We start from the raw sequence: 27,106 nt of genomic DNA, 5'->3' as shown, positions 1-27,106 counted from the left end.
GGAAAAGAAAATATAAACTAACATCATTATTGGATTAGAAAAAAACAACATTGTTATAGTTTGGAATTTTTCAAAGAAAATAGACACAAAGGGAAAAAAAACAAAAATAGTTTGAGTTTATAGTGGAGGGTAATTCCGTCAATAAATATTTCAATGATCAATTTTTTGGAATTCATTTACAAATTCTATTAATTTTAATAGAATTTAAATTAGGTATACCCAATTTCATAAAATTCAATTCATAAAATTTAAATTTATATTTTTTTTCGTTCCAAACACAACATTTTAGATTTCTAAATAAATTTCACAAAATTGGTGAAATTTGTTTCTTCCAAACGGGATTTTAGCCGCATTGGACTTTGGAGGATAGTTCACAAGATGGGCTCACTTGGGCTTCAAATGGGCCTACTGTGCTTCGAAATTACGTAACAGAAAACCGCTAGTCGTCGTCTCCTTCTCCACCAGCAATAAAAGCCTAGAAATATGTAACAAAACCATCATAAACTGCAACTTCACGAACACTCTGTAAAGTCTGAATCTTGTAAACATTACACATAATTTCTGCATTAAACACCCAACAATTTCATATTTTTGTTAGTGAGTTCTTTTTCTCTACTCAATTCTCATACTTGTATTTCCAAATTGAATTTCGCCACACCATTGACTTCTACTGGGTATGTATTTTTTTTTTTCTTTTATCAATATATGAGCTTTATCCATTGATCGACTGAAATCCGGATAGCTGTTCTTTGCTTATTTTATTCAAATTCTCTTATGGGTACATTTTTAAATTTGTAGTATTCCGTTGGCCTTTAAATCCAAATCTGCATGTTGTTGTTATGTTCACGATTCAATTGCTTTAGATTTATATATAAATATTCAAATTCCCATCTGGGAATGCTTGATTTCCTTTAATATCACAGCCTATTAGCTGGATTTGCTTTATAATGAACATATATGGAAATAGTCCCAAATCTTTCAATGCGTATCCAAGAGGGGAATTTGATTTAGAATCAGGAACCATCAAAAGGACCCGAAAGTCGAAAAACTCCTCATTTTACCCTTTCAAAATGCTCAAATCTTTGGCTAACCGGCTTCATTACTATTACAAGTTGCGCCCACTTCTTGTATTTATACTGTCCTTGTTTTTGGGGATCACTATTCTCATTGTTCTGTCTCTTTATGAAACCCGGTACCGAACCATGATCAGTTACTCAAAATTGAATGTGGATTCAAATGATTATCCTTTTGCAAAGCTTAAGAATCTTATAATGGTTGCTGGGCATTCAGTGTATACCAGTAGTAGTTGTGGGAAAGTTGATAAGGAGGATTCTTGGTTTTTGGAGTCTTACCAGAGAAATCCAGGTCAGGCTGCTACTTTTGTGACTCATATACAAGAGGGAGTTGAAATTGCAGCAAAAGATGATGGGGCATTGCTTTTGTTTAGTGGTGGTGAAACTCGAAAAGATGCTGGTCCTCGCAGTGAAGCACAGAGTTATTGGACTATTGCTGAATCAAAAGGATGGTTTGGTGAGTTAGTCTGCTTCTTTCACCTACTGTGATGTCTTTTGTTATATATTACTAGTAGAATTTAGAAATGGTTTATAGTATTTGGACTACCAATCTACTTTTGAGTCTTTATAGATGACAATCATGGAGCTCTTTAACAGAGAGAATTCTATTGTATATGTTGATTGCATGATTCATTTTTCACTCATTAGACCTAAATAAAGTTGTTGCTTACCTATGCAAGGTTTTAGGTTTCTTGTCTTGCAATTTTGGATCTCCATATGGTGACATGCAAATTCCATTGATAAATTTTTCACATTTTACTTGGGTGCCAGCATTGAGCTAGAATTTCATAATGAACTCTAAGAAGTCAATTTCCAAATTTCCAATTATCACATGGAATGGTATTACAATTATTGAGGATGTGAAAGAATCAAATATAAAAAAATGTAATTAAATAACAGGCAACCCCCAAGTTAGTGATGTTTCTTGCTTCATTAGTTCTAAAGCTACAGTTGAGAACTCTTTAGCTATTATGTAATTTCCATAATGGTTTATCAGATCAATAGAAGAATATGTAGTTTTATATGCATTTTAGTAGAAAGATGCCATTGATTGAAGTAAATCTCAGACAACAAGTGTATGATGCTCTCTTGATGTAAAGGAATCTACAGTTTGTCTCTATTTATTGCATCTGATATTCTCTATTATGTACTCCAAAACATGAAACTTGGCCACGAGTCATCCAAGTTTTCTGAGACTATGGGAAACATTTAATTATTGCTACTTTGTCCAACATATTGTAGCTTATGAGAGGCTAACCAATTATTCCTTTACTTATTTTAGTTATCAAGCAAGTATTAAGACTTCTAATTGGGCAAAGATTAGGTTAAATTGCAATACATTTCTATTTGAAAGTTTTGGAAGTTGCTGAAAGCTTAAACTTGTTGCTATTGTTTTAGCATTAGGTTAGAGCAGTCTAACAAACTGGCCAGGTAATTGGACCTGTCATTTTATATTAATGCAATTGTGTGATTTAACTCAATATTTCATTTTATGAATCATTATTGAGCTCGGTGGCACACTACTACATCCCTTTTGGTATTACTATGCAAGTAACACATTTTGGGCTAAAATTTGACGTAATCTTGTTAGCATATGGATGTAGCTACTTGCAATATCTGAAACCGATTCTGGGAAGGCTTCAAAGGTGAGCTATTTCCATTGTGCCAATAAAATTATTTTTGCCCATAAATCTGCTACTTGCAATAGAAATAGCGAACAAGCCCTTTAATCAATGTTTTTTATTTGTTTATTGACATGAAAATGGATTTCTGACTTTAAAATCCATGAGCATACTTTTTCTGGGAAAACAAATATACGTACCTGAATGGCCGAAACAGTAATCAAACAGTGATCACAAAACCAGTTTATTACCTTTGTACTCTGATGCCAGTGTTATATGAGTGTAAGCAAACAGTTATGGCCTTTGGATTACTTGGATTTCTTGTACGGATGTGTCTTCACTGTCAAAAACTTGTACATCTCTTTTTTAATTTTGGCATAAAATTTGACTTCCTATTGCCTAGCCCAACATCAGTTTTCTGCTGCCTGATGCATTCATTGTCTGAACCAGTATTCGCATCCCTCTGAACCACAACTTTTGGTATTAATAGTGAGGGTGTTTATCTGCATGAAGGCTTGAAACTGCTCAATCTTGATTTTTAAAATGTTATTTAAATGGGTAATTGTCAGGCAATGAAGAAAATGTGAGATGGAGGGCGTTGACAGAAGAGCACGCAAGAGATAGCTTTGAGAATCTTCTTTTTAGTGTGTGCCGGTTCCGAGAGCTTACTGGCACATATCCTGAGAATATAACTGTAAGTCAATTGAGTTCAAAGGTTTTTGTTTCTTTTGTTTGGAGCTAGTTCCAGTACAAATTATTGTTTTGTGCTTCACAAGAGAAGCAATAAAAGAAATATTTAGTCTGTTATATTACAATGTAACAGCATAGCACCTACTGGAAAGAGAGGGATCTTCCATTTGAATCCTACTTCTGTGTTAAATGAAAAACAAGGAGCATTTTTTGACGATAAGTCTACTATATGTATTGCCAAAAAACAAAAATAAGCGTACAACAACTTGATTCTTTTTTCTTGTCGTGTTATATTTTGTTTTTAATTTCACTGAACTTGGGGCCAGATTGTTAGTTATGATTTCAAGAAAGACCGATTCTCACACCTGCATCGCTCTGCAATTGGCTTTCCGGAGCCAAGATTCTTTTACTCTGGCACCCCGGCTTCATCAACTTCCAAAGAAGCAGCTATGAGAGGTGAGGCATTGGTGAGGGCTCAATTTCGAGAAGATCCATATGGATGTCGAGGAACACTCCGGCGTAAGAAACTTGGGCGTGATCCCTTTCATCGGACAATCCCTTATCCAAATGGTTGCCCTGAAATTGAAGGTTTATTCAGATATTGTGGGGCAGCTCCTTATCCAGGTTCCCTCCCTTGGACTTAGCAGTATTAACCATATATACGTTGTCTTAATCCATATTATAGGTATAGGATAAGCCAGCTAGAAAGCTCATATTGCCAATGCTTGACTGCTTTATAATGTATCTTCCCCAGTAACATTAAAAATAACCCTATCTTTTTAACTTTCAGTTCAATGCAGCTGTATTTTTCACCGGAAAGAAAATCTTTTTTTCTTGTCGGTGAATTATAGATGGTCATTTTGGTTATCTTTGCTGGGAATTTTGATTTCAAAATCAAGGAAGCCATGCAAGATGTATTATTTACATTTAATGGTGTAAGAATTTTACCTAAGTTAGCATTTGGCACTGCGCAAAATCCAACTCAATTCTACTGAAATCAAAATAGGCTAAAAAATGGCAGGTAACCCTCAGAATTGCAATTCTTAATCCTTACATATAATTTTTTTGTTATTTATAATAATTTGTAACACAATTAATTTGATATATATTAATATTTAGTTACTTAATAAATAAAATGAATAATATGTTAAATATTATTAAATATTTATTAAAAAAATTTATTATTGATATTGTATTTTTATCCGTAATTTATTTAATATTATATATTAATACTAAAATGTTATGTTTTTAATTGTTAATTATATATTATTTTTTATAATATATATTACACTTTGTTTATTTATTTACTTCTAAGTAGACAGATTTATCGTGAAATTAAAAATAACAAGTTGGAAATTATAGTGAAACCTGGAACAATGATTCAATTCTAAAAACATTATTGTTATAATTTTAGTTCATTTCCGATTGTGATTTAGAAGATAGATGGATTTTGGCCTTGTTAAGTATAATTAGTTATTTTAATAGTTGTCGGTTGTTCTAATAGTTGTCAAGTGTTTTATTAGTGCTTCGTTATATTTTAATGTTTCATAATCCAATTTCTCAAACTATAAACTCTAGTATGGATATTACGGTACCGAACACTATAAATAATCCGCTCTCAAACTATAAACACTAATATAAATGTTATGACATCAAAACCTATTAAACTATAAACACTAGTATAAATGTTATTGTATCGAAACTTATAAATGATAAATCAAAATATTAAACACTATATAAAAAATTATTGTCAAATAGACCTTAGGAGCAATGAGGTATTGAACACTATAAATAATCCACTTTCTCAAATTATAAGCACTAATACAAATGCTAGTGTATTGAAAACTATAAATAATAAGTCAAAACATTAAACATTGTATCAAAAGCTGTTGTCGAGTTAGGCCATAGCAGGAATGAGGCATCGAACACTATAAATAATAAGTCAAAATACTATGTGCTATGTGCCATATGAAAAGCTGTTACCGAATATGTTTTAGTAAGAATGAATTTGGCCACTCAGTGCCGCGAGAGTAGAAGTGCCCATATTACGGTCACGAAAACCGGAACCGGAAATTTTCGGTTCGGTTCCAATTTCAGTTTTGTTGGAACCGCAAACCGGCGGTTCCACAAACCGGTTGGAATCGCCAGTTCGAACCGGCGGTTTTAGCCGTTAGAAACTGTTAGTTTTTTTTTTTTTAATTTTGTTGTGAAATCTCTTAAATTTTTAAATTTTGCTTTGATTCCTCTAAACCCTAAGAGGATACGAAGGCAACTTAATTTTTTTTTTTAAAAAAAAATTAAGTTCAAGCCCTTTTTTTTTTAAATTATGTTCAAACTTTTTAAATAAAAAATAAATTCAATTGAAGACTTTTTTTTTTAAAAAAAATAAATAAGTTCAAGTCTTTAAAAAAATAAATTTAATTGAAGCATTTTTTAATTTTTTAGGTGTATTTTTTTTAGAAATAACTTTCACAAATTTTTAAAATTTTGAAAACCAGTCTTCAAAATTTTAAATTTAAAATTATGTGATTTGCCGGAAAACCGGTCGAAAAACCGATTGGAACCGTTGGTTTTAAAACCGTCGACGAACCGGAACCGAAATCGGAACCGTTCGGTCCAAACCGGAACCGTGGCCACCCTTACGCGAGAGTCACAATCCTATTATAATGTGATTTTTGCAAATAAAATATAAAACCTAAAACCTCATAAAAAAAAAAATAGTATGGAGCACAGAAAATAAAAATTAGAGTATATTTTCTAAGAATATGAACAATGGAAGGTCATGAGTCAATTTAATGATGGCTAGCCATATTGTGGTCGATAATGAATAAAAGAAAAGAAAAAAAAACAATAATATTATATTATGACTCTTACAAACAAGAAATTATTGAGCACAAAACAAAGAAAAATGCTTAATTTTCATGGTTGGCTGCTGCTCAGGTCCACAGGTACCAAATTCAGTGGACAATATATTAGGAAAATGATTAGTGTCAACGAGGTAATATTGTTATTTTAATGGCTTATTTTGTGTGTATCACTTTCGCAATTCACGGTACGGAGAAAAAAAAAACTTTTATTAAAAAAAAACTAAAGATCTGAAATGAAAGGTAGAGAACAAAAGAAAAATTTTATTATTACTGGTCAAAAGCAGCTGAACCCAATACAGAAAATCATTTCAAATATCAGACAAGACAGAGTTATGAGCTATCCTGTACCCTTCAAGAAAGGACAGCTTGAAGCAGCTTCAATTGTTGAATCATCTATGGCGCCACCTTTCATGAGGCCTCCAAGCAATTCGAAACCATTCATAAAGATCTCTACCTTCACAATTTTTTCATGTTCATCCACCTGTTTTATCACACAAAACAGACTCAATTAATTATAATCAAGATAGTATTAGATAAATAAATAAATAAATAAGACAACTGTTAGAGGATTAATTAAACCTCAAAAATGGCCGTCCCATAAATTTCCACCAGTTCTCCAGTGGGAGCATAGCCCTTGAAAGGACCTTCCATGTAACCCCAATGCCTAAACTTGAAAGCAATAACAGGTGGCCCTGAATAAACTTGAAGAACCTCTATTGCAAATCCTCTTGGGAAAGTTGTTATAAAAGCCACATGAGCTGTATCCACAGTTTCTTTTTCATAGTCATAGGCCCTATACTTCGCTGGTAATGAGGTACGCAAAAAGGTATTGTATCCTCCTCCAAGCTTCATCTTTCCTTCCAAAGTTACAGGTTTCATTCCTACACTCCATAACAAATTCATTAGACACACATGACAGACAAATTATTCAATTGATCAGAATTTTTCTCAACAATGATCTTTGAGATGGTCGATGCACGGAGAGGTTGTCTCCATGCCTCGAATACATGACCTCCAGGTCAGAACGGTTACTCTAAAGCCACCGTCTAACCCACAACCTGAAAACAACTTCAAAATCATTGAACATATTGGGTTTTAATTACCATTTAGGCTATAAGTATACTTCTTTGGATCAATTGACTTATAATCATCGAAGCAAGTCTTGTGAAACACTTCCATTTCCCATGTCTTCAGCAAGTTCTGCACTTTTTCTTCCAATGAACCTGGAGGCCATACCTTTCGTCAAAAAAAATATAATGAGCAAGTTAATAGAATTTCTACAAAATGGAAATTCATATAATCTGATCACTGACACAACACAAACACAATATATATATATAAAACCTTAGTTCTGCCTTCTTCAAAGAGTTTGTCAACGACATCATAATTTGGAGGAGCACCAAATCTCCATTTGGTATTCTTCTCTCCCTCTCCATGTAAGTAAGAACGATATTTGTCTCCCTTAACAACTAAATCTGATGCTGCCATTTTTTTATGAAGAAGAAATTAAGTTTCAGTTTTCTTTCTGCAAGAAGGGAGTTTATATAGAGTACTTTAAGTGTAGTAGTTGATACATTGAACTTAACCGTTGCCACGTGTTATGACCAGAAAAGTCAACATTCAAATGCTGTTTTTAATCTCATATGGAATAAATATAACTTGTTAAAAGTCTATATGCGATTTACTAATCTCTTATTAAATTAATAAATAATTTTTTTAATATAATAGGTTTACGAGCATCTAAACTAGAGTGCTAGAATTTTTTTTTTGCAAAATAACACAATGACATATTGTGTCTTAGAATAAAAAAAAATATAAAAAATTATGATTTTCTTTTTATAAAAAGAAGAGATTCAAGATAATAAAAATTTTAAAACAAAAAAAAAAAAAAGAAAGAAAAGAAAGACATTAATTGAGTGGCGTGGATACAGTTAGAGTAAAATTGTTTATTTAAAATTTTTGACAAAATATTTTACAAGTTTAAATTAATAAAAAATTATTTATTAAAACATTGAATCAATAAAAAATAGACTTTAGATATTAAAATTTAAAAATTGGCAAAATGCATATACCAATTCCATTGAAAAATAATAATTCGAAGCTGGAGTTTATTAGTTTATAATAATTTCTAACGAACGCACAAGAGAATATTTAAATAATGGATACTTGTCAAATAAGTTAAGAGTTAATTATATTCGTAGTACAAATTATTAATGTAATTTATTCGTTAGAGTTAAGTATTCAATCGATTGAAAGATGCTCTTCGTGGGGTGCTGTTTTGAAAGTCAATACATAAAATTTATATATAATACCTGACATCTGTCATAATTGGTATTGCATGATTTCTTTTAGAGCTTTTGACATCGTATCGGGAGAGTTTGAGACAAGACACTCGATTTGGATTTCTACGGTTAAATTCATCTTTATATTATAAAAAAAAAAAAAAATTTATGGCACTTCAAACTCAATTTTAGTAACATTTTATATCTCTCTTCATTAGTAAGAATTTGTTTTTATGTTTTTATTTTTTTTACATGCAAAATGATAATTTGAATTGTAATTAGTACAAATTTTAGAACAACATTTTAATCTAATTTTATAAATTGAACATTTACAAAATAATTTTACAAATTAAAAGTGTTTAATAAATATAATTTTATAAATATTTAATAAATTAAAGCAAAAATTGAAAACACTATAAGACTTCTTATATAGATTACGCAAATTTATGCATTCAACCGAGTGATGTCTAGGCAACAGTAAACCTCACCGTTAAATTTTCAAATGCTATTAATCTCGTACATTTGAGCTTTCGTAATAGCTTCTAAATCTCTATTTATTTCTGGTCATATAATATTTAAAAAATAAAACATTTAATTTGTTAATGAATGGTGAATTTTTCTTTTTCTATATTTTGTTTTCTTTTGTTGAAAAATAAAATTCAAGATTTCTACTAATTAATTAATCACAATTCCACATTCTTTCAAGAAGGAGAGTACCAATTCTCCGTATATTAATTTTATACCTGGCGAGCTCCTAGTATCCATATTATTGACTTGCAGAAATAAGAAAAAGATCAGACAAAGGTGCCTCAGAATTGCAGAATAACAGCAAGGCTTTAAAAGCCATTCAGTCCCGAAAGATGGTTATTTGGTGTTATGATTTCATCATTGGCAACTTTCCACAACTAAGTTTAAACTGATAATTAGCAAGTAAAAATGTATGTCTCATGGCCAGTCCCAATAGGTAATAGCAGCAACGCCGCTCCCAAAGGCGATGGAATATGAGACCTGCCGTCGACGGAGAAGCTTTCACAAGGAAAGCTCCATCAACGTCTCCAGCATTTGTTTTTGACGTTTACTTAGGGATTTACAAACATACAACTGTTTGCCCCATAATAAGCAATGATTTCAGTATTGAAATCACGTCAACAATTCAACTCTGAAAATCACAAATATAACCAAACAGATAAAATTGAAATTTGATACGCTTGCCACAACAACCAATCGACAAGTTACGCAATCGGTGACGCCATTAAAACGGCGTAAGGAATACAAGACCTTCATATCTAGAGGAGGAGCTCCACCGAAATAGGAGGAACTCATTAATTTTGGCAATAAGCTGACAAATTCAAACCAAATTTTCTCCTCCGCATTTCATCAAGCACCTTGTAAGCGTCACCTAAATCCCACCTCCAGAATTTATTCGCTTTATGTAAAATATTGAAAAAAGAACAATTGCAGAGAGATTTGGGAACCATCAGAAACCAAAAGATATCCCCAAAAGCAATAACAATTGCCATACGGTCCGCATCATGGTTCAAGTCTTCCGATTCATGGAAGACTCCATCATTTGGTTGCTGATATCTCTACTGCTAGATTTCAAATTCAATCCCAAAAATATGAAAAAAAATGAAAAGAAGAGAGGGCTCAGATGTGTATATGGGTATGAGAAATTTATCAGCACATGATAATCAGAGTGGTGCATGACTTTCTCAATCGCTTCATCACTGCTCTCCCAACAAAATTATCAAATTCAAACCTAGACTTCCATCTAATTTTTCAAACAAAAAAAAAAAAATATATATATATATATATATAAAATCGACAAGTGCAGAACTAAAATATAGAGAGGAGGAGGCTGCCTAACATCACCTGAAAGAGAGGAGAGACGCTTTGGAGAGGCTACGCTGCTCAACATATAGAGTGCTGAACAGTTATAAGCATCTAACCCTAGTCTGCTTCTGTTCAATTTGTCATTTTTACCCTCCATGTTTATTTAATATTCCGCACAAACATATGCCGGCTCCGTGTTCGACAGATCAAAAGGAATTAAGGCTCTTCTAAGCCCCTGGGCTAAAAGCCCAATGCTCGAACGAGAACAGAACCCAATTGTTTCTCGAAAATTAAACTTCCTGCCTACCACTTTAAGAGTAACAAAAGTCATTTTACTTTGTTTCCACTGCCTGTTCATTAGGATTTAGGATTTTAAGAGTATTTTAATTAAAAATTTTAATTTTATCAAATTTATTTTTACTTTTCTTTTCTATCGTTATTTTAATTGCAGTTAAATTAAAATTTACTACACATATAATTAAAATTTTTACATTATATCAAGACATAAAAATAAAATAAAAGTACTATTCTAATGGTGGTGATTTAATATGAAGTACAATTAGCATTGACTTTATAGTAAAATTAAATGAGAGTTCTAATTTTAAGTAGAATTTAAACTTTTTATTGTATATTTTGAAAAAATCAATGTACTGCAATTATTTTCTTAATTCTTATAAAAAGATGAAATATTGCTATTAAAGTGTAAAGGAGAAAGTAGGCCTGATCTTTAATTTCAATACGAATTTTTTTGAATAATTACAATTTCACTCTAAATTGACATTTGTTCTCCAGACACCTTGAACTTATCAACCTAGTTGCAAACTTGCAATTACACCCTAATTTGAATTAACATCCAACTAATTATTTTTGCATCTTAAAATTGATTCAATTTTAAAATCAAATACTTCAATCAATATTTAGATTTAATTTTATTATTTATTGTTTAAATACTTGGTATGGAGTCCATTTTCTTACATTATTTTAATCAAAACTTCAACCTTAACTTCAACCTTAGTTTACTTTGTGCAATTGCAATAAATTGACAAGTTGAAGATGTTATGATTCGCTTTTAGGGTGCAAGCTTAAAGTAAATTAGGGTGAATTGCAATTAGATTGATAAATTCAGAATGTTCAAGTAAATTATAATTATTTGAAAAGTTCGAAGTGAAATTCAAGGTTAGCCCTAGAGAATAATACTGACCCAAAATGAATTAATATGACATTAAATTATCATTAGGGAAAACCGAATAACTTAACAGCAATATTCAAACATTATTAGATCCAAGAAATGAAGATTAAAAGCAGCAGGCTAGGCTCCAAACAACTTTTAAGTACTTGACTCGTAATCTTAATCACTAATTTCATTAGTAAACATGATTAGTTTCGTGGTCTTTAAATCCGAACAATTAGCATTTAACATTTAATGAAATTCATGGACCAACATATTATAACAATACATTTTTTAGATACGAGGTCTAAGGAAGCCACCATATCCATTGTGCTTCCAAATTTACAACGGACTTTCAGGTTTCAGAGTAAGTTCTCCTAACTCTAAACTTTTGTTACATTCCTTTCAGACTCTGCTGCGTACGTCGATGATAGTATCTGTAGTATCTTCTCTATACATTTTCAGTTAGAAAAATGTCGAGCATTAGTTTCACTGTCACAACTTCTGCACCTTGAAACAAATTGTAACGTGAGGAAGTGGACTGACACTGATGATGGTCTAAGGTGACAGCAAATTGAAATGCCATTTGGAAGGTTACTCTTTGACATTATGTGCCTGTTCTTGCCCTTGATAAATTGACTTTAGATTGATGTGAATTTCTCTTGCCACTAGACAAACTGCTGTCGCTAATGCTTCCCTCGAGAAGGTTCTCATGAGCTTCGGAAAACTCCCTATTCCATGAATTTAAGGGGACAAGATAATTGTCATCCTTAGAGCTCTTCTTTCGCTCCTCATGGCGTTTCACATTTTCAGAGATTTGATGGAAGGTTTTGTTTATTTTTGCAATTCCCCTTTCAACTGGTTCCACAACATGAGACACTGTATACTTCATGTCATCCACAATCTGAAAACACAAAAAAGCATGAGTCAGGATGAAGGAAGAAAGGAAGTGAAGCGACAAAGTTCCTGAAAGGTGTAAAAGCTCAATCCTCTCTTATTCTCATAATGCCAACATTACAAGAAACTGTAAGTTGAGCAAATAATAATTCAAATCGATTAGAGAAAGTATCTCACAATTTCACCACTACCAAAGACCACATCACGAACACTCTGGGGGAAATTCAATCGCTTTTCTATGTCATCTTGCCGAGCTAGGCGTATCCGACTGTATCTTTCACAATCCTGGACCTCTTCTGGATCTGGAGGTGATCCTATAGATGCATAGTCAGTCATCACAGCTACATTACGAACACATCTCTCTCCACGCTTGTATGGCACAGCAGGAAAGACATATAAATGCAGTACAGCTGCAATTCCCATCTGCTTCAACAAATGCAATATTAGATAGCTCCTTCAACTTTCAAAAATCATATGCAACAATTTAATCAATATGGATCAATAAGAAGGTATTATACTAAAGGAGGCATTATAATGAGAAGATTTAATGCAGCACCAGTAATTTGTTAATAGATATATAAAGATTTACTGAAGCATGTTTCCTCTATGATAGAATAAACCCTAGCATAGTGTCTTTGGTAGTTTCAGACTCGCCTAGAAGAATAATCAAATCAGCAGTCATCAACTGACAGCTCATTGACACAATAACTCACGATGCCCATTTGACACAATAATAGACACATATTTAGGACAACATGATTTGTCAGCCTGTGCATGTACTTTGTAAATAGTTATTTGAATAAAGATGAACAATCGAATAAAACAACTAATATAACATTAACATCAGATTTGCTGTTTCTTTCCCAAGTATGTTAATTGTTCTCCTTCCCACTCAGCTAAGAAAAACCATGAGAATATTTACCTGCAATCTACTTTTAAATTCAACAAGTGACAGAAATGTAATATAAGTATCTCTATGGGTGTAATCATACAAGACTCATATATGCTAAATATCATATCATACAAAAGAAATTGAATACAGATGCAAGTGAAAGTTGCACGGAACTACATAAATGAACTAGTGTCTTTGAAAAGAATATTAGCAATTATAAACACAATAGTCAGTTACACACCTCTATGCAGATTATGTAATCTTGTATACGTGTTTTCAGCTCCTTAGCTAAAGAACCTCTGAAGGCACCCATGGAGAAAAGAAATGCAACGGCAACACCTTGCCACCATGTTAGGAAAACAATTGACTTGAATGTCAGAAACTTGGCTAATGGTTTAATAGGTGCTAACTTGTCTTTAATGACAGAATAAAACTGCACAAGGCAATATAAGGCCCAGCTTTGACTGAAATTAAGAACAACTGCCAGGTATGGATAGCTGCAAATAAATCCCATTCAGGTCACAAGTGAATCATAATTATCAACAATAAGCTTATTTTCTAATGGTGTCCTATTACATAGTGGTTGTGGAAAAACTATTGAAACACTATAAACTAGACATCGAACTACTTTTCTGGCTGTCCACGTAGATAGCAAGGCCTTTATGATTAGAAAAAAAGAAACTAAAAAAAATGTCACGAGATAAAGACAATGTGAAAAACTGAAAATAATGAATGAGGATATTTTACCCATATTTCCACTCAAATTTCCCTTCTCCGTATACCCCAAAAGCTTCAAGAATCATTGCTATGAGTGCACAGATCATCTTCAATATCATCTGGATAGTAAATATCTAATGAGTGCTTTTACTTGTTGATTTCATAAAACCGAAAATGATTCAATTTAACAAACAACCACATACATATTGCACAATGCCCACTTTCACAGCATGATAGAAGTCAGGACCTAGTTGCCAATCCCTCAGAAAGCAATTTAATGGAAATGGATGCTCCACAACTCCATAAGCATATGACTCCTCCTCCAAAAGAGGTGTATTAGAAGTGACCAACATCTGACTTTCCATGAATTGAATTGTACTTTCCTCACCACCTTAAAGCAGCAAAATGTTGTCTAACAAAATTAAGGGAGAGCCAAAATTTATAAAGATTGGAGGCTATCAGGACTAGTTAAATAAACTAAGATTGAAATACCTAAGCAGGCTATAAGATATCTCTCAAAGCAATACAAGGCAAAAGCTTCATAACAATCCCTAATTGCTTCCCAGTTGAATGCAGCACTGGAATCCAGCAAAGATAAAAACTGCCAAAGAAAAAATTGATTCACAAGTAGTCCATAGCTAGAAGAAAAAAAGCTTACAATCGATAAGAATTAAGATATTACCAGACCAACAAGTTAGATAGGATAAGCCTGTCATATAGCTTTCAAGATAAACTAATCAAGTTCTCAAATGAAATTGAAGCTACAAGAGCATAAATAGATATTTATGGAAGATTTTTAAGCGGTCCTATCATATCCTGCATCATGTAAAAGACAAAATAACCTTTGTAGCAAGCAAAAGTCAGCAACTCCACAAAAAATAATAATCCATATTGACCTTTAGACTCCTCTAAAGTAGCACAACAGAAAGGTTCAAGGAATTCAGAAATGGTTTCCCACAGTGTCTAGGAAATGAACGCCCATCTAACATTCAAAATCCAACATGTACAATTCACACAAAAAATGTTCACATTATAGCTAGATACCTTGTGAGGTCAATTTCTAAAATCATATACACAGGCAGACTCCAATACATCTAAGTCTGTCAACAGCTTGTAGGATTTGCTGGGTAAATAGGTCATCCTCCCCAAAGCTTCCAAGTATTTTCAGTTGTAAATAAAGAATGGGCATGTTTCCAAATTATTAGAGAATATCAGCATGTCATTGAGTCTCTATTGGTGGTAAAGCATCATCTATGTCATTGTCATTGGCTCATTGCCATATTTCATACATTCTTTTTTAAGCCATTTCCTTCCAACATAATAGTTTCCCATATATGTGGCCACATCAAATATTCAATTAACATAAAATAAGAATAATTAAGGCCATTAATCAATACCAAGCTTGATTAAATAATGCTACCACACTAGCTTTTTTTAATATGGCATATGTTAATTCAATGTTGAGTTTGTGCTCATTATGTGGCTACAGTAACATTTCTTAGTAAAAATAAGGAACCAACATAATTCCACAAGGCATTTTTATTACTTTTTACCAAAAAATTAACACCAGAAAAAAGTGCCTAACTCCTTGCCATGGATAGTGCAAGCTAGATAATCAATGTTGAGTCTGTAAATACAAGCAAAAGAAAAAGGGGCATATTTGGGGGGATGTTACACAGAGAGAGAGAGAGAGAGAGAGAGAAAACAGGTTGCTTTATCATACCGACTCAAGAGAATAAACAGGAACCATCAGAATGAGTCCAATAAGGAATTTTTGCTCCTGAAAAAAAAAAAAAAGAAACAAGTGCTATCAAGTTCACGGGATAAAATTAAGTGAAAATACAAGCTCTTACTATCCAAGCCACATTAAGTACTACAAGGAAACTAGCAAATACATAGGGTAGCACCTAAACATAAAGTAAAAGGAAACTTAAAATTTTAAGAAGAAATGAATTAATACACGAACAAACCTCGGGCTGGTTGTAAGCTGCTAAGTGCTCAAAGATAAGGTACATGGATAGCACAAGAGCAACAAGTACAAAAATGCTAGCACTGAAGATTGGCCAGCTCATGCTAATTGAATCAGCACCCAGATTTAATATCCAAGCTTTCCCTGACTGGCTGGTGGACTCTACGAGGGTGAAAAGGAAAAACAGAGAATAAAAGGCTCCTCTCCATCCCATGGAGCACAATCATATACTGAACGCTATTGAACAAGTCAATATTTTGTCTGGCTTGATAGAAAGTAAACTGCTACTACGTTTAAATATTAACGTCACTGTAGCATATTCTACACTCCAAAATGCTTTCTTTCAATCAGTTTTCAGCTGTATTCAATTGACCTTGCAAAGTAATTAACTGTAATGGGTGTACAAACTGCTGGGCAGGTGCAGGTGGAGGAAGTTATGCAAATATTATGGTGCCTGGAAAGACATAACAACAACAAAACATAAATAACAAACCAATAGACAAGTAAAAATACTAAAAAAATCTCAATTGTGTTCAAGTAATTTGAAAGCAGAAACGTATGCTAATTCAAAAGAATATTTGCAAAATCATTCTAATAAAAAAAGAAACAAGGAGTAAAGATGATATTGCTAAGGGCAGGAAACTCTCCGACAGAGTTGGTTCTTGTCCTGGGATCATTATAGGGTTTATCTCTAGCATTAACAATTCAGAAGTTGTTTTCAAATTTTAATCACAGTTCTAGACACAGCTATTCTCATTCTCTATAGCAGATATCTAATTCACTGCAAGCATTGCATTTGACTCCGATGAAGCAGAAAGGCTCAGCAACTAAGAATTCAAAGGGCAAAAAGAAAAAGAATTTTCTCGCAGAGCTATTTTCTTATGATTCTAAACATAACTAAGTCAGACGCAACTTCTTAAATTCTAATAATTTCTAAACTCAATATCAAAAACAAACAACACATATTTAGCAGAAAAAGTCCAAACATCATAACAAAATCGGAAAAATAAACACACAAAACCCTAGAATATATGGCGAAAGCCTGCATTACCAAAGACGATGCAGAACAAGCACAAATAACCAAGTTGTATTGTAAGAAAAGGACGTTGAGTTTAATCGTGTGATTAAGGGTTCGAACCTGCTTATCAAAGCTTTCCCGAGAAATTTTTCCTGAGAAAAGGAAAGAAAATAAAATTCCTCTGCGGATTTTTGGTTAATAATAATAATAAAGGAAAGGAAACTGATTTTTGCTTAGGCGGTTGGCAAAACTATCAACGGAGGTTTGTTTCTTGCAGTGTCCGAAAATGCTAGTGTCACAGCGATTAGCGACATGTATGTTCTGTAACCACAGGCGAAACTAAAGCCGTCGATTGAAAATTGATCTGGTTCTTAGAATTTCACACCGATGGCAGTCAGTTTGGCTCTTCTGCTTATCGATCAGGTGTCGGTGATGTGTCGCAGTGATGATCTTGTTTTGTGACAGGTTGGTGGTTTTAGAACGCTGAAGCTTTTTTTTTTTTTTAATACAAAATATTTTCTTTTCCCTACGAAGGCGTGTGTACTTCGATTCGGGTGTGGGTCTGAATTCATTATAACACGTCAGCAACGACCAGTAGGTTTAGGTAGTTAAATGAGTACCGATCTGACAGTAGGCTTGATCTTGATTTAAATCGAATTTAAATGGATTAAAATTGACACTAGATCATATTAATGATTCTTAATTATAAATTCATAATCGAAATTGTATACTTAAAGATCAGTTTCGATTTTTTATTTTTTTTAAATCGAATTTAACTATTATTTTTATTCTGTAATATTTGTCACGTTTGAAATTTCACATTTTAAAAAAAAATAATTAAATTTATCTAAATTACAATAAATTATCGAATAAATTCACCAAATATTACCTTTAATTTAATATTAATTTCTCTTAAAAAATATTAAATCAAAATAATAATTATTGGTTATATGCAAAGGATAAATATGAAAAAAACATTCATTACTTCTTAAAATTATAAATATTACAAATATTTTAAAATAAATTATTTTCTCAAATATAAATATTACGAATCAAAAATAGTATTTTGATTTAAAATTATCGGTTTCAATTTAAAACCGGAAAAAACACGTCGTAAAATCCTGTTTATGCCTACCTGCCAGCCAACGCAAAGCGTATCATGACCCGAGTTTAGTATATGGGTCGAGTAATTCCGAGAGGTTGGACAAAACATTATGGGCCAAGTGACATGGAGGATTGGCCCAATATTATACATATTTCTTGAGACTTGTTTGCTCTTAGCATTTCACCGAGTGAAATTTTCTTATCTACCCAAGCGGTCTTATATAATAAGCCAATAAAAAAAAAAGATTTTTTTAAAAAATATTATTGTTTTTTTTTAATTTATGATAAAAAATATCCTAATTTAAATCAAAAACATTCTTTATAATTGATTTAATATATAAATAAACACATATACGGTAAAAAATATCCTCATTTAAACCAAAATACTTTTTACAATTAATTTAGTATATAAATAAAACACATACATAGAATATAAATAAGTTTTTCCTTTCAACAAGTTTAGTTATTTGCACCGAATTGCGGACTTGTTATAGCTTTCTTTTTTTAATTTAATTGAAGTCTATGTTATTAGTATATAATTATTTTTTACTAATATAAATAATATGGTATATTACTAAGAGAAAAAAATAATTAATAGTAATTTAATTTTGTTTGCTTATATTAATTTTTATTTAAATTTAAATTCTATTAGCTAAATTAAGAAATTATATTATATAATAAATAAAGTATATATTAAACATGTAAGAATATAATATCATTAAAGATTTTAATTTTTTTAGTTGAACAATAAAGGTGATTTAAATTTAATTGGTCATACTAAATTCCTATTTAAATATAAATTCTATTGGATAAAATTATAAATTATATTATATACTAAATAAGATACATGTTAAATATGGTAAGAATAAAATATATTTAATGATTTTAATTTTATTAATTGAAAGGCAAATAATTTGATTTGATTGTTTATAATTATTTTACAAAAAATAAATATAATCATTATTATTTATTAAATAATATATTATAGATTTATTGTTCGATATGAAATAAAAAATGAAACTCACAAGAAATATATATAAAATATAAAATTGCAATATAATACGTTATGTTAGCAAATCATAAGCACGTTAAAATAAATTTCTTTTCTCAAAAAAGCGAATATAAAATTAATTATATGCTCACGAAGTTTTTGCAAAAAATAAAAAAGCACAAAAGTTATAAATGACACTCTAAAATAATGATTAATATATTAATTATTATAATAATTATCTATCTATAATATATGATACTTATAATATAAATTCAAAGTGTAATAAGTCAAGTCAAGTTAATTCTTATTCTTAGAAAATTTTTATTTTTTATTATTTTATTATTTCACAAAATGTTTTTTTTTTTTTTTTTTGTGAATGCTCTTGAATCTTTAGTAATATAAATTGTTCATAAATTTATAATTTATAATAAAAAATCAATAAAAACATATAAATTAATAGAAAATAATATATATAAAAATTAAATTATATTTATAAAACAACATGCAACGCACGTTTGAGAAAAGTAGTATATATATATATATATTAAACGAAGAGAAATATAGAAAGAAAATATGAAGAATATAAGGAAAGTATTTTATTTTACTATTCTTAAACTAAATAATGTTTATCCACTCGGTATATAAATAGTTAGTATATAATGGTTAATTTAAATTAAGAAAAAATTAGAAATACTTATTTTTTTAAGTAATTTAACTTTTTTTTAGTGGAAAAACTAATAGTAACCTTATACATGCTTAATAATTTTATTGCATTGGCGGAATTATCTATGGACTATGGTCTTGTCGGATAATCGTTTTTCAGTTAGCTTTTAGCATTCTGACAAAGTTAAAACTATATTTATTAATTGTATTATTTAATAATATAACTTTAATAATAATTTTTAGAAACTAAGGGAGTTTTTTAAAACGTAAAAATTATGACGTTTTATGTGGAATAGTGAGTAATTAAATGTTTTTTGACAATCATACTCATTATTTTTTCTTCGTAATTCAACTAATTAAGAAGGTAACATCATTTTTTTTTGTCACTTTAAAGGGGTGTCAAAATGGGTTAGTGTGTCGAGTTCGACATGGATTCGTTTAAGACGCATTATGATTAGCGTCAATATGAACACAATTCATTTAATAATCGTGTCAAATTTGTCAACATGAACATGATACCTGTAATTTGCCTAATATCATAAGCAAGTTAAATGGGTCGTGTTGACCCACATACGTCTTGCGTAACCTGCCTAATATCATAAGCAGATTAAGTAAGTCGTATTGACCTATATATAACTCATTTAACTTGTTTATGATATATTTAAGTTTACCTATTTAACTCATATTATTTTTAAAAATAAATTTGCACATATAAAATACATAAATTCTTCAAGATTCATAACTAAAATAAAAAAATTAATATGACAATAAAGTTTAAATAGATTTTAGTTGAGGTATTTATATTTGATACAAAAAGTACCTTTTTACTCTTAAATAAATAGATCACTCACTTAACCTGCGTGTCAATCTGTGACACGACACATTTATATTCGGTGTCGTAAATGGGTGACATGTTTATAATACAAACTCATTTAACTTTAACCCTAACTTATTTATTTTGCTTGTCAAACAAATTGTGTTTTCGTATTATATAACATATTTTAATATCCCTAAATTAAACATCTAACTAAATAACTGTGTTTATCAAACACTTATAATTAAAACTATTATATAAACAACTACCAGTTAAAAGCTAATAACTAACCACTACAAAATAAGTAGCAACTACTGAAATAATTAAACAATTAACATTTTCTAATGCACCATAAACAAATAAAAAAGTGTGTTTTAAAAATTTATTATTATTATTTTTTAAATGAATGGTTAACAATATCTCGTTGAATAAAAAATTAATTTTAATTGATTGAACATACAGATACAGACAGGCTCATATGTGGGGCGTGGATTTGATATATAGATAGACTCACGAACCATGCATAGATAATTCTTTCGGGTGTATGCATATTTTTATAGGCTATTCACCCCACATTAGCAAGCCATTTTCTTCTAAACTTTGCCTTTCGTGCTTTCAAGTTACATTACTATCAAAAAAAAAAAAAAAAAAAAAAAAAAAGAAATTACACTACACTCGGTCCTTTGTCCAAGTCTTTGTCCGTATGGACACCTGTCCAGCCAGATATTCCTTGCACATATTTTCATAGTACCTTCCAAGGAATATCTTCTTCACAACCCTCGCTCATCTTCTCCTCACTGTCGTTTTGTTTCCGCACTTCATACGGTTAACTAGAGGAGGACCCTCCACAAAAGAAGAACTCAGATTTTCAAGAATCATGCTGCTTTTTTTTGTGCAACCTTTCTAAGGGTTGGAAGTCTGAATGCTACTAATAATGTCCGAAGAATGGTCTCCCAAACCCACGCATAAGAATCTGAGTTAATTACACAAATGCCCCTGCCCTTCTCCCAATACATACTAAGGTTTTTCATCAAACTGCCCAAACTGATCTCAAACTGTAATTTTGAAAATTGATAATTTGGTTTAATTTTATAAAATTTAAAAATCCAACTTTTGATTTAGTTTACATTTTTGGAGTTAAAATTGCCCAACTATAAATATAAACTTTTTTAAATTCAATTCATTTTTTTTTCAGAAATTTCATTTGCATTGATTAATTTATATTGAATAATAATTATAGAATTAGTTTATGTTAGATAATAATTAAATGAACTCAATTAAGTAAATTATATAATTTTTTTATAAAAAATTCAAATGTTAAAGATTCATGGAAAATTAGATTAATGTATATATACGGGAGCAAAACTATATTATTTATAATTTTTTAGTAATAAATATAAAAAAATAAATTTAAATTTTATATTTACAAATTGCTTAATTAACATTTTATTGAATATATAACCATTTTTTTAAGCCGTGCTAAGAACAAACATATAAAAAATTAATTTAAAAGTTTTCAATAACTATTTAAGATAACGTATTCTTTTCTTTTTTTTTTTAACAAGATAAACGAGAAAATTTAATTTCCCTTTTTTCAAATCCCTGAGCTATCAAACCGAATTAAATCATAGCCATAATTTTGATTAATTGAAATTTTTTATGGTTTGACTTAATTTTAATTCTGTTCAAACCGTGACTTTAGATTTGATTGAATTATTGTGTTTAATCTGAAATTCTACGCAGAACAGCCTATTACATACTACGCAGCACGTGACACTCTGCTAGTTGAAATTTACATAAATGGTCGTTTTAATCTCAGTCGGATAAGCTACCTAATGACACAGACAAAACCAAACCACGTCACTATGTAAGGTCCCAGTTGCAGTTCTAAGTCATGCATGGCCATGTAAATGTCTTATCAATATCAAAATCTCTCTCTCTCTCTCTCTCTCTCTCTCTCTCTCTCTCTCTATATATATATATATATATATATATATGTATGGATATATATGTAAATGCAGATAAATGGATGATGATGATGATACAATGACAACACATTAACCTTTCTTTTCTAAGTGACATCGACCATTAATTGGTTGCTTCAACGAAAATAGTACTTTAGAAACACAATTCCAGTACACCACAGCAATATCGCTAGTGAATTGTGATACACAATCTTGTTGACTTTTAGGATGACTTACCTTAACACATAAACAGATAAACTAAAAGGAAAAGCAAAGCACTGCTATTCTATTTATATTTCATCCTCTCTTTATAGAGAAAAAAAGAAAAAGAAAAAGAAAAAGAAAATGAGTAGCATTAGCGAAGAATTGATGATTGATCAACTGGTTCGAGACTATTATGAATCTGAATCATCAGCTACACCATCAAATTTCCTTTCATCTTCAAAACCTTTCCATCAATCCATTTTGCAGGTCTTTTTTTTTATACAATCATTTCTTTTCTTTTCTTGGTAGTCTTTTGATCCTTGGTCTTGATTCTATTTATTTTAAATTTTCTTTAATTGTTGGGAATCTTGATAACCATTTCTTGTTTCTTAATTTCTTGGTGTATCTTTATTTACAGGATATTCTTTTGGAGGCAACTGATTTTGAGACTCAAATCCTTGAAAAAGTTTTGATGTATATTAGAAACATGGGAGAACCCAATAGTTTAAAGAAATGGGTCCTGGTAAGGTTGCAAATGGATGGTTATAAAGCTTCTCTTTGCAAGAATTCTTCGGTTAATCTTTCCACTTTTGGTCACTCTAAAGGTACCTCTCTCTCTCTCTCTCTCTCTCTCTCTCTCTCTCTCTCTCTCTCTCGATTAGTTGTATCTTTCTTGAATTATCTTGACAATTTCTTCTTTGTTCTTAGTTTTTCAGTTTGCAGGTGATTATGAGTATATAGAAGTGATGATGATGGAGAAGAAGAATGGCAATAAGCTAACAAGGGTTATAGTGGATATGGATTTTAGGTCTCAATTTGAGTTGGCAAGGCCTACACAAACCTATAAAGAACTTATCAATACTACTGTTCCTTCAATCTTTGTTGGAACTGAAGATAGGGTTAAAAGGACAATATCTATTTTATGTTCAGCTGCAAAAGATTCATTTAAAGAGAAAGGTCTACATTTTCCTCCTTGGAGAAAAGCAAAGCACATGCAATTAAAATGGTTTTCCAAGAATTGCAAGAAAATCTCTGACTTGTCCAGTACTGAAATGGGTATGGAAGAAGATGTGGAGAAAGATAATATTAATACTACCGTTACTGCTAAATGTTGCCCTTCCATATTTTAGTTGAAGGCCTCCTGCAATTATGATGCTTTGTTAGAGAAGGAGAGATCTAGAGAGAGAGAGAGATGGGTTTTGGCTTGTTCAACTCAACGCAATTTTGTTTGATTTGGTTTGCTTTTCATTTCTATTTTCATAACTTGATTTTGGGTCAATTTTATTTTGGAAGACCTAATTAAGTTTTTTTTTTTTTTTTTTTTTTGTCCTATATGTAATAAACCTTATTATTAATATTGTCAACAACCTTTTCTTTAATCTCTTTGTCTAATTTTATTTATTTTGAATTGTGCTAATTAAAAAATATATTTGAATACCAATTTCCCATTTCTTAATTTTTTTTTCTTTTTCTAATTTAGCTCTAATGGTGAATGCAAATAAGAGATCTTTAGTGCTAGAAATGATTCTAAGTTGAGAGATAATCTAAAATTCACTGATAAGACTTGCTATTTCCTTACAATTAATACTTATATTGTTAATTATTACAAGTCCTTTTTAATTAGTAAGATAATATTATTAATATATAATGACTAAATCAAATGATTAAGTATTAATCAAGAGAATATAATTATATAAGACAAAAAAACCAGTGGGATTAGAAGGAAACAGCGCCACGTAAACGTACTAATTATGCATTTATTAAAGTTAATAATCAAAGATAAGAATGCCAACGTGGTAATTACACGCATTGATAATTAAATATTACTATCCCAAACCATGTTATCATCATCCAGAAGTAAACTTTTTACCTACACAATTGAAAAAAAAAAAAATGTTTTTAATAGATATATTGTTTTGTTTTTTTTCCAGTGTATGATCAAAAATATTTCGTCTCTATATAAATTTTAACTATTTTTCATGTCAAGACTTCATCAAAAATATTTTGTTTTAACTTAAATCTAACCGTGTTTTTCCTGTCAAGACATAATTAATACATATACTACTTAACAATAGTTTCATATTTAAATTTCTTTTTTTTTAATATTTAAAAAAAAGAAAAAATAAAAGTCTCAAAGCATTATTCTTACTACTCGGATAAGCATTATATGTAGTTTGCTAACTTGTAGAATATAAATTTATTGAGAAAATGAGATCATTTTTATCAATTTAGATATATTTGTGTATTTCTTTTAAAGTGAGAATAAAAAATAATTTTTTCTAATAAAAATAAATAAATCTATGAGAGGAACTTTACAGAGTCAAATATGGATGCTACGTAAGAATGATACACGAACGCAAAACTCTTTTTTTTTTTTTTTTTTTTTTTGCCCAAATGTATAGACTTATAATTTTAATTATTATTTATCTCAATATCCATAAGTTAAATATGTACACTACGATAAGACAAAAGAAGATATTGAAAAAAATAATAAAAAAAAAGAGTTCTCGAACTCATATTTTGTCCTTATCTGTTAACATTCTCTATATTTAATTTTGAGTTATGACTTCGTACAGCAGCTGGAGATGGATTTTTTAAGTCATTAAAAAACCTAAATAATAATTTGTTTTTAATTTTCTATATGAGGCATGGCCCAGGGAATAAAAGACCAATCCAGATGTCAAAAACTTTGTGCACTTGGCACTAATCTACTGCCTCTTGATGGACTTAGCGAAATATATACAACCTTTATTTATGAACTGAGTTATCTACTTAATATTCTTATATAAAAAACAAGTAAAAGATATATATACTAACAACTATAGTAATTTATAAAATGTTTATTAATAAAAAAAATATTATTGAATAGTAATATAATGTTATTTATATGTAAAATTTTAATAAAATTATGTACATTAAATTATAATATCTTAATAATTGACTTTAATTTTTTTCATAAAATATATCAAACAAAATTATATATATATATATATATATATATAATTTATTAAAAATAAAAAAGTTATTAATTGAATAGAATGCTAATAATGTTATGATTAAAAATTTTTAAAGCTATTTATCAACATCACTGGTAAACGTCTAATAATAATTAAAATTAAATCTTAATTTAAAATATAACTCATGGAGAATATAAAATCTAGATAGATTTTAATAAAATAGAATATGACTCATATAAAATATCACTAATGAACTTATACACATAATTATAACTGGACCTTAGTTAGATGTCTTTTTATTTTTTTATTAGTACCATCATATATATTAGTATATTTATACTTAGAAGTCTAGTGTATATAGTTTAAGGATTACAACAACCAATAATTAATTATAACCTACTTATTATTGTTTAATAAAAAATATTAAACTTAATACTTTTCATAATATTTTATTATTACATTTAATATAACATTGAAATATAATTATAGCGCTTTAATTAATAATTAGTTGTTTTATTTTTTTGGTATCTTTCGTTTCACTTCGCAGACAGCAACCCGAACCCTAACCGCTGCTTCTTACCATCTTGCATCTAAAGTGCAAAGCACATGACAGAATTTCACAACATCGTCTTTGCTTTCACACACATTTTATTGTATATTTATTGGTGTGGATTTTGATTATTTGACGAGAAGAAATGGCAAATCTAGAAGATATTATAATTTAATGTACGTAATTTTAATAAAATTTTACTTATGGATAAAATTATATTCGTTAATAAATATTTATAAATTATTATAATTGCTAATGTATATATATTATTTATTTATTTATTATATAAATTATTAAGTAACTTGGTAGTAGTAAGGTAGCTTACTAGATAAATAAATGTTATGAGTTTAATATTGTTAAATAACATAAAATCATTGTTTCTTGTCCCTGGCATCATTTTCCACCCAAATTCAAAAGAGGTGATTGCTGAAGATTCTTGCTGTGACAGGCTCGGCATCAGCCATTTATCATTGCTCTTATAAATATAAGCAGTTGTAAAATAAAGAGTTGAATCCTTTTTAACTTGTATAATCCTAACCATTCCTCCTACAAAATTTGTCAGTGGAGAGTTGAGGAGATTTGACAGTAATAATCATAGCAGCTGCAAATTACAACTTCGCTCGACTGATAGAGAATCTAAGCTGCCAAACGTTATAAATTCTGCAGCCGCTGCTCTGTGATGTTATCCGTGTGAATGACATTTGATCTCCTCAATTCTAACAAAGAGAAAAGTAACCAAAATTTGTCTGATAGTGTGAATATGGGGGCAGAGAATAGGTAGAAAGAGATGATGAAGATTGCCATTAATGGAGTGGCTGATAGCTTTCTATT

The 27,106-nt window shown here is 30.1% G+C and overlaps 4 protein-coding genes and 2 non-coding genes across 7 annotated transcripts; 2 read left to right on the top strand and 4 right to left on the bottom strand.

The window, feature by feature from the left end:
• Positions 1-475: 475 nt before the first annotated feature.
• LOC105629146 (uncharacterized protein C57A10.07) lies at positions 476-4,252 on the top strand. The gene is made up of 3 exons (XM_012210677.4): positions 476-1,530; positions 3,265-3,389; positions 3,712-4,252. The coding sequence occupies exons 1-3, from the start codon at positions 948-950 to the stop codon at positions 4,027-4,029; spliced, it is 1,026 nt and encodes a 341-aa protein (XP_012066067.1). The 5' UTR covers positions 476-947; the 3' UTR covers positions 4,030-4,252.
• Positions 4,253-6,493: 2,241 nt separating this feature from the next.
• On the bottom strand, positions 6,494-7,771 carry LOC105629147 (pathogen-related protein). Its single transcript, XM_012210678.4, has 4 exons — positions 7,597-7,771; positions 7,356-7,488; positions 6,832-7,133; positions 6,494-6,733 (listed from the first exon to the last, which is right to left on the bottom strand). Exons 1-4 carry the CDS (start codon positions 7,738-7,740, stop codon positions 6,590-6,592), a joined length of 723 nt encoding a protein of 240 aa, XP_012066068.1. The 5' UTR covers positions 7,741-7,771; the 3' UTR covers positions 6,494-6,589.
• Positions 7,772-9,338: 1,567 nt separating this feature from the next.
• Positions 9,339-9,429, bottom strand: LOC119370182 (small nucleolar RNA SNORD96 family). The gene has a single exon (XR_005177759.1). It is a non-coding gene; the product is annotated as a small nucleolar RNA SNORD96 family (small nucleolar RNA).
• Positions 9,430-10,177: 748 nt separating this feature from the next.
• LOC119370176 (small nucleolar RNA Z221/R21b) lies at positions 10,178-10,267 on the bottom strand. Its single transcript, XR_005177752.1, has one exon. It is a non-coding gene; the product is annotated as a small nucleolar RNA Z221/R21b (small nucleolar RNA).
• Positions 10,268-11,710: 1,443 nt separating this feature from the next.
• Positions 11,711-17,515, bottom strand: LOC105629148 (organic solute transporter ostalpha protein (DUF300)). 2 transcript variants are annotated; one of them, XM_012210680.4, is made up of 9 exons: positions 17,062-17,515; positions 16,012-16,464; positions 15,765-15,821; positions 14,534-14,642; positions 14,245-14,432; positions 14,072-14,160; positions 13,566-13,821; positions 12,610-12,855; positions 11,711-12,439 (listed from the first exon to the last, which is right to left on the bottom strand). In XM_012210680.4, the coding sequence occupies exons 2-9, from the start codon at positions 16,222-16,224 to the stop codon at positions 12,143-12,145; spliced, it is 1,455 nt and encodes a 484-aa protein (XP_012066070.1). In that variant the 5' UTR covers positions 16,225-16,464; positions 17,062-17,515; the 3' UTR covers positions 11,711-12,142. The 2 variants fall into 2 exon arrangements, with proteins under 2 accessions (XP_012066070.1, XP_012066069.1); XM_012210679.4 differs by having other exon boundaries at positions 17,149-17,515.
• A 5,268-nt stretch (positions 17,516-22,783) lies between these two features.
• LOC105629150 (uncharacterized) lies at positions 22,784-24,147 on the top strand. Its single transcript, XM_012210681.4, has 3 exons — positions 22,784-23,035; positions 23,187-23,373; positions 23,477-24,147. Exons 1-3 carry the CDS (start codon positions 22,910-22,912, stop codon positions 23,896-23,898), a joined length of 735 nt encoding a protein of 244 aa, XP_012066071.1. The 5' UTR covers positions 22,784-22,909; the 3' UTR covers positions 23,899-24,147.
• The last annotated feature ends 2,959 nt before the right edge of the window (positions 24,148-27,106 follow it).

This window comes from Jatropha curcas, chromosome 9 (assembly GCF_041381405.1).
Source record: "Jatropha curcas cultivar XTBG-Jc1 chromosome 9, XTBG_Jcur_1.0, whole genome shotgun sequence".
NCBI lineage: Eukaryota > Viridiplantae > Streptophyta > Magnoliopsida > Malpighiales > Euphorbiaceae > Jatropha > Jatropha curcas.
Note: the sequence above shows the minus strand (reverse complement) of the source record. Positions and strands in the feature narration are given on the sequence as shown.

Coding starts and splice junctions, on each gene's coding strand:
- LOC105629146 (XM_012210677.4), top strand. CDS start 948: ATGAACATATATGGAAATAGTCCCAAATCTTTCAATGCGTATCCAAGA. Junction 1,531..3,264: donor TGAATCAAAAGGATGGTTTG/GTGAGTTAGTCT, acceptor GGTAATTGTCAG/GCAATGAAGAAAATGTGAGA. Junction 3,390..3,711: donor CATATCCTGAGAATATAACT/GTAAGTCAATTG, acceptor ACTTGGGGCCAG/ATTGTTAGTTATGATTTCAA.
- LOC105629147 (XM_012210678.4), bottom strand. CDS start 7,740: ATGGCAGCATCAGATTTAGTTGTTAAGGGAGACAAATATCGTTCTTAC. Junction 7,489..7,596: donor TTGAAGAAGGCAGAACTAAG/GTTTTATATATA, acceptor TTTTGACGAAAG/GTATGGCCTCCAGGTTCATT. Junction 6,734..6,831: donor ATGGGACGGCCATTTTTGAG/GTTTAATTAATC, acceptor GTGATAAAACAG/GTGGATGAACATGAAAAAAT.
- LOC105629148 (XM_012210680.4), bottom strand. CDS start 16,224: ATGGGATGGAGAGGAGCCTTTTATTCTCTGTTTTTCCTTTTCACCCTC. Junction 14,161..14,244: donor AAGTGGGCATTGTGCAATAT/GTATGTGGTTGT, acceptor TTTACTATCCAG/ATGATATTGAAGATGATCTG. Junction 12,440..12,609: donor TCTTTGGTAGTGGTGAAATT/GTGAGATACTTT, acceptor TTGTGTTTTCAG/ATTGTGGATGACATGAAGTA.
- LOC105629150 (XM_012210681.4), top strand. CDS start 22,910: ATGAGTAGCATTAGCGAAGAATTGATGATTGATCAACTGGTTCGAGAC. Junction 23,036..23,186: donor TCCATCAATCCATTTTGCAG/GTCTTTTTTTTT, acceptor CTTTATTTACAG/GATATTCTTTTGGAGGCAAC. Junction 23,374..23,476: donor CACTTTTGGTCACTCTAAAG/GTACCTCTCTCT, acceptor CTTTGTTCTTAG/TTTTTCAGTTTGCAGGTGAT.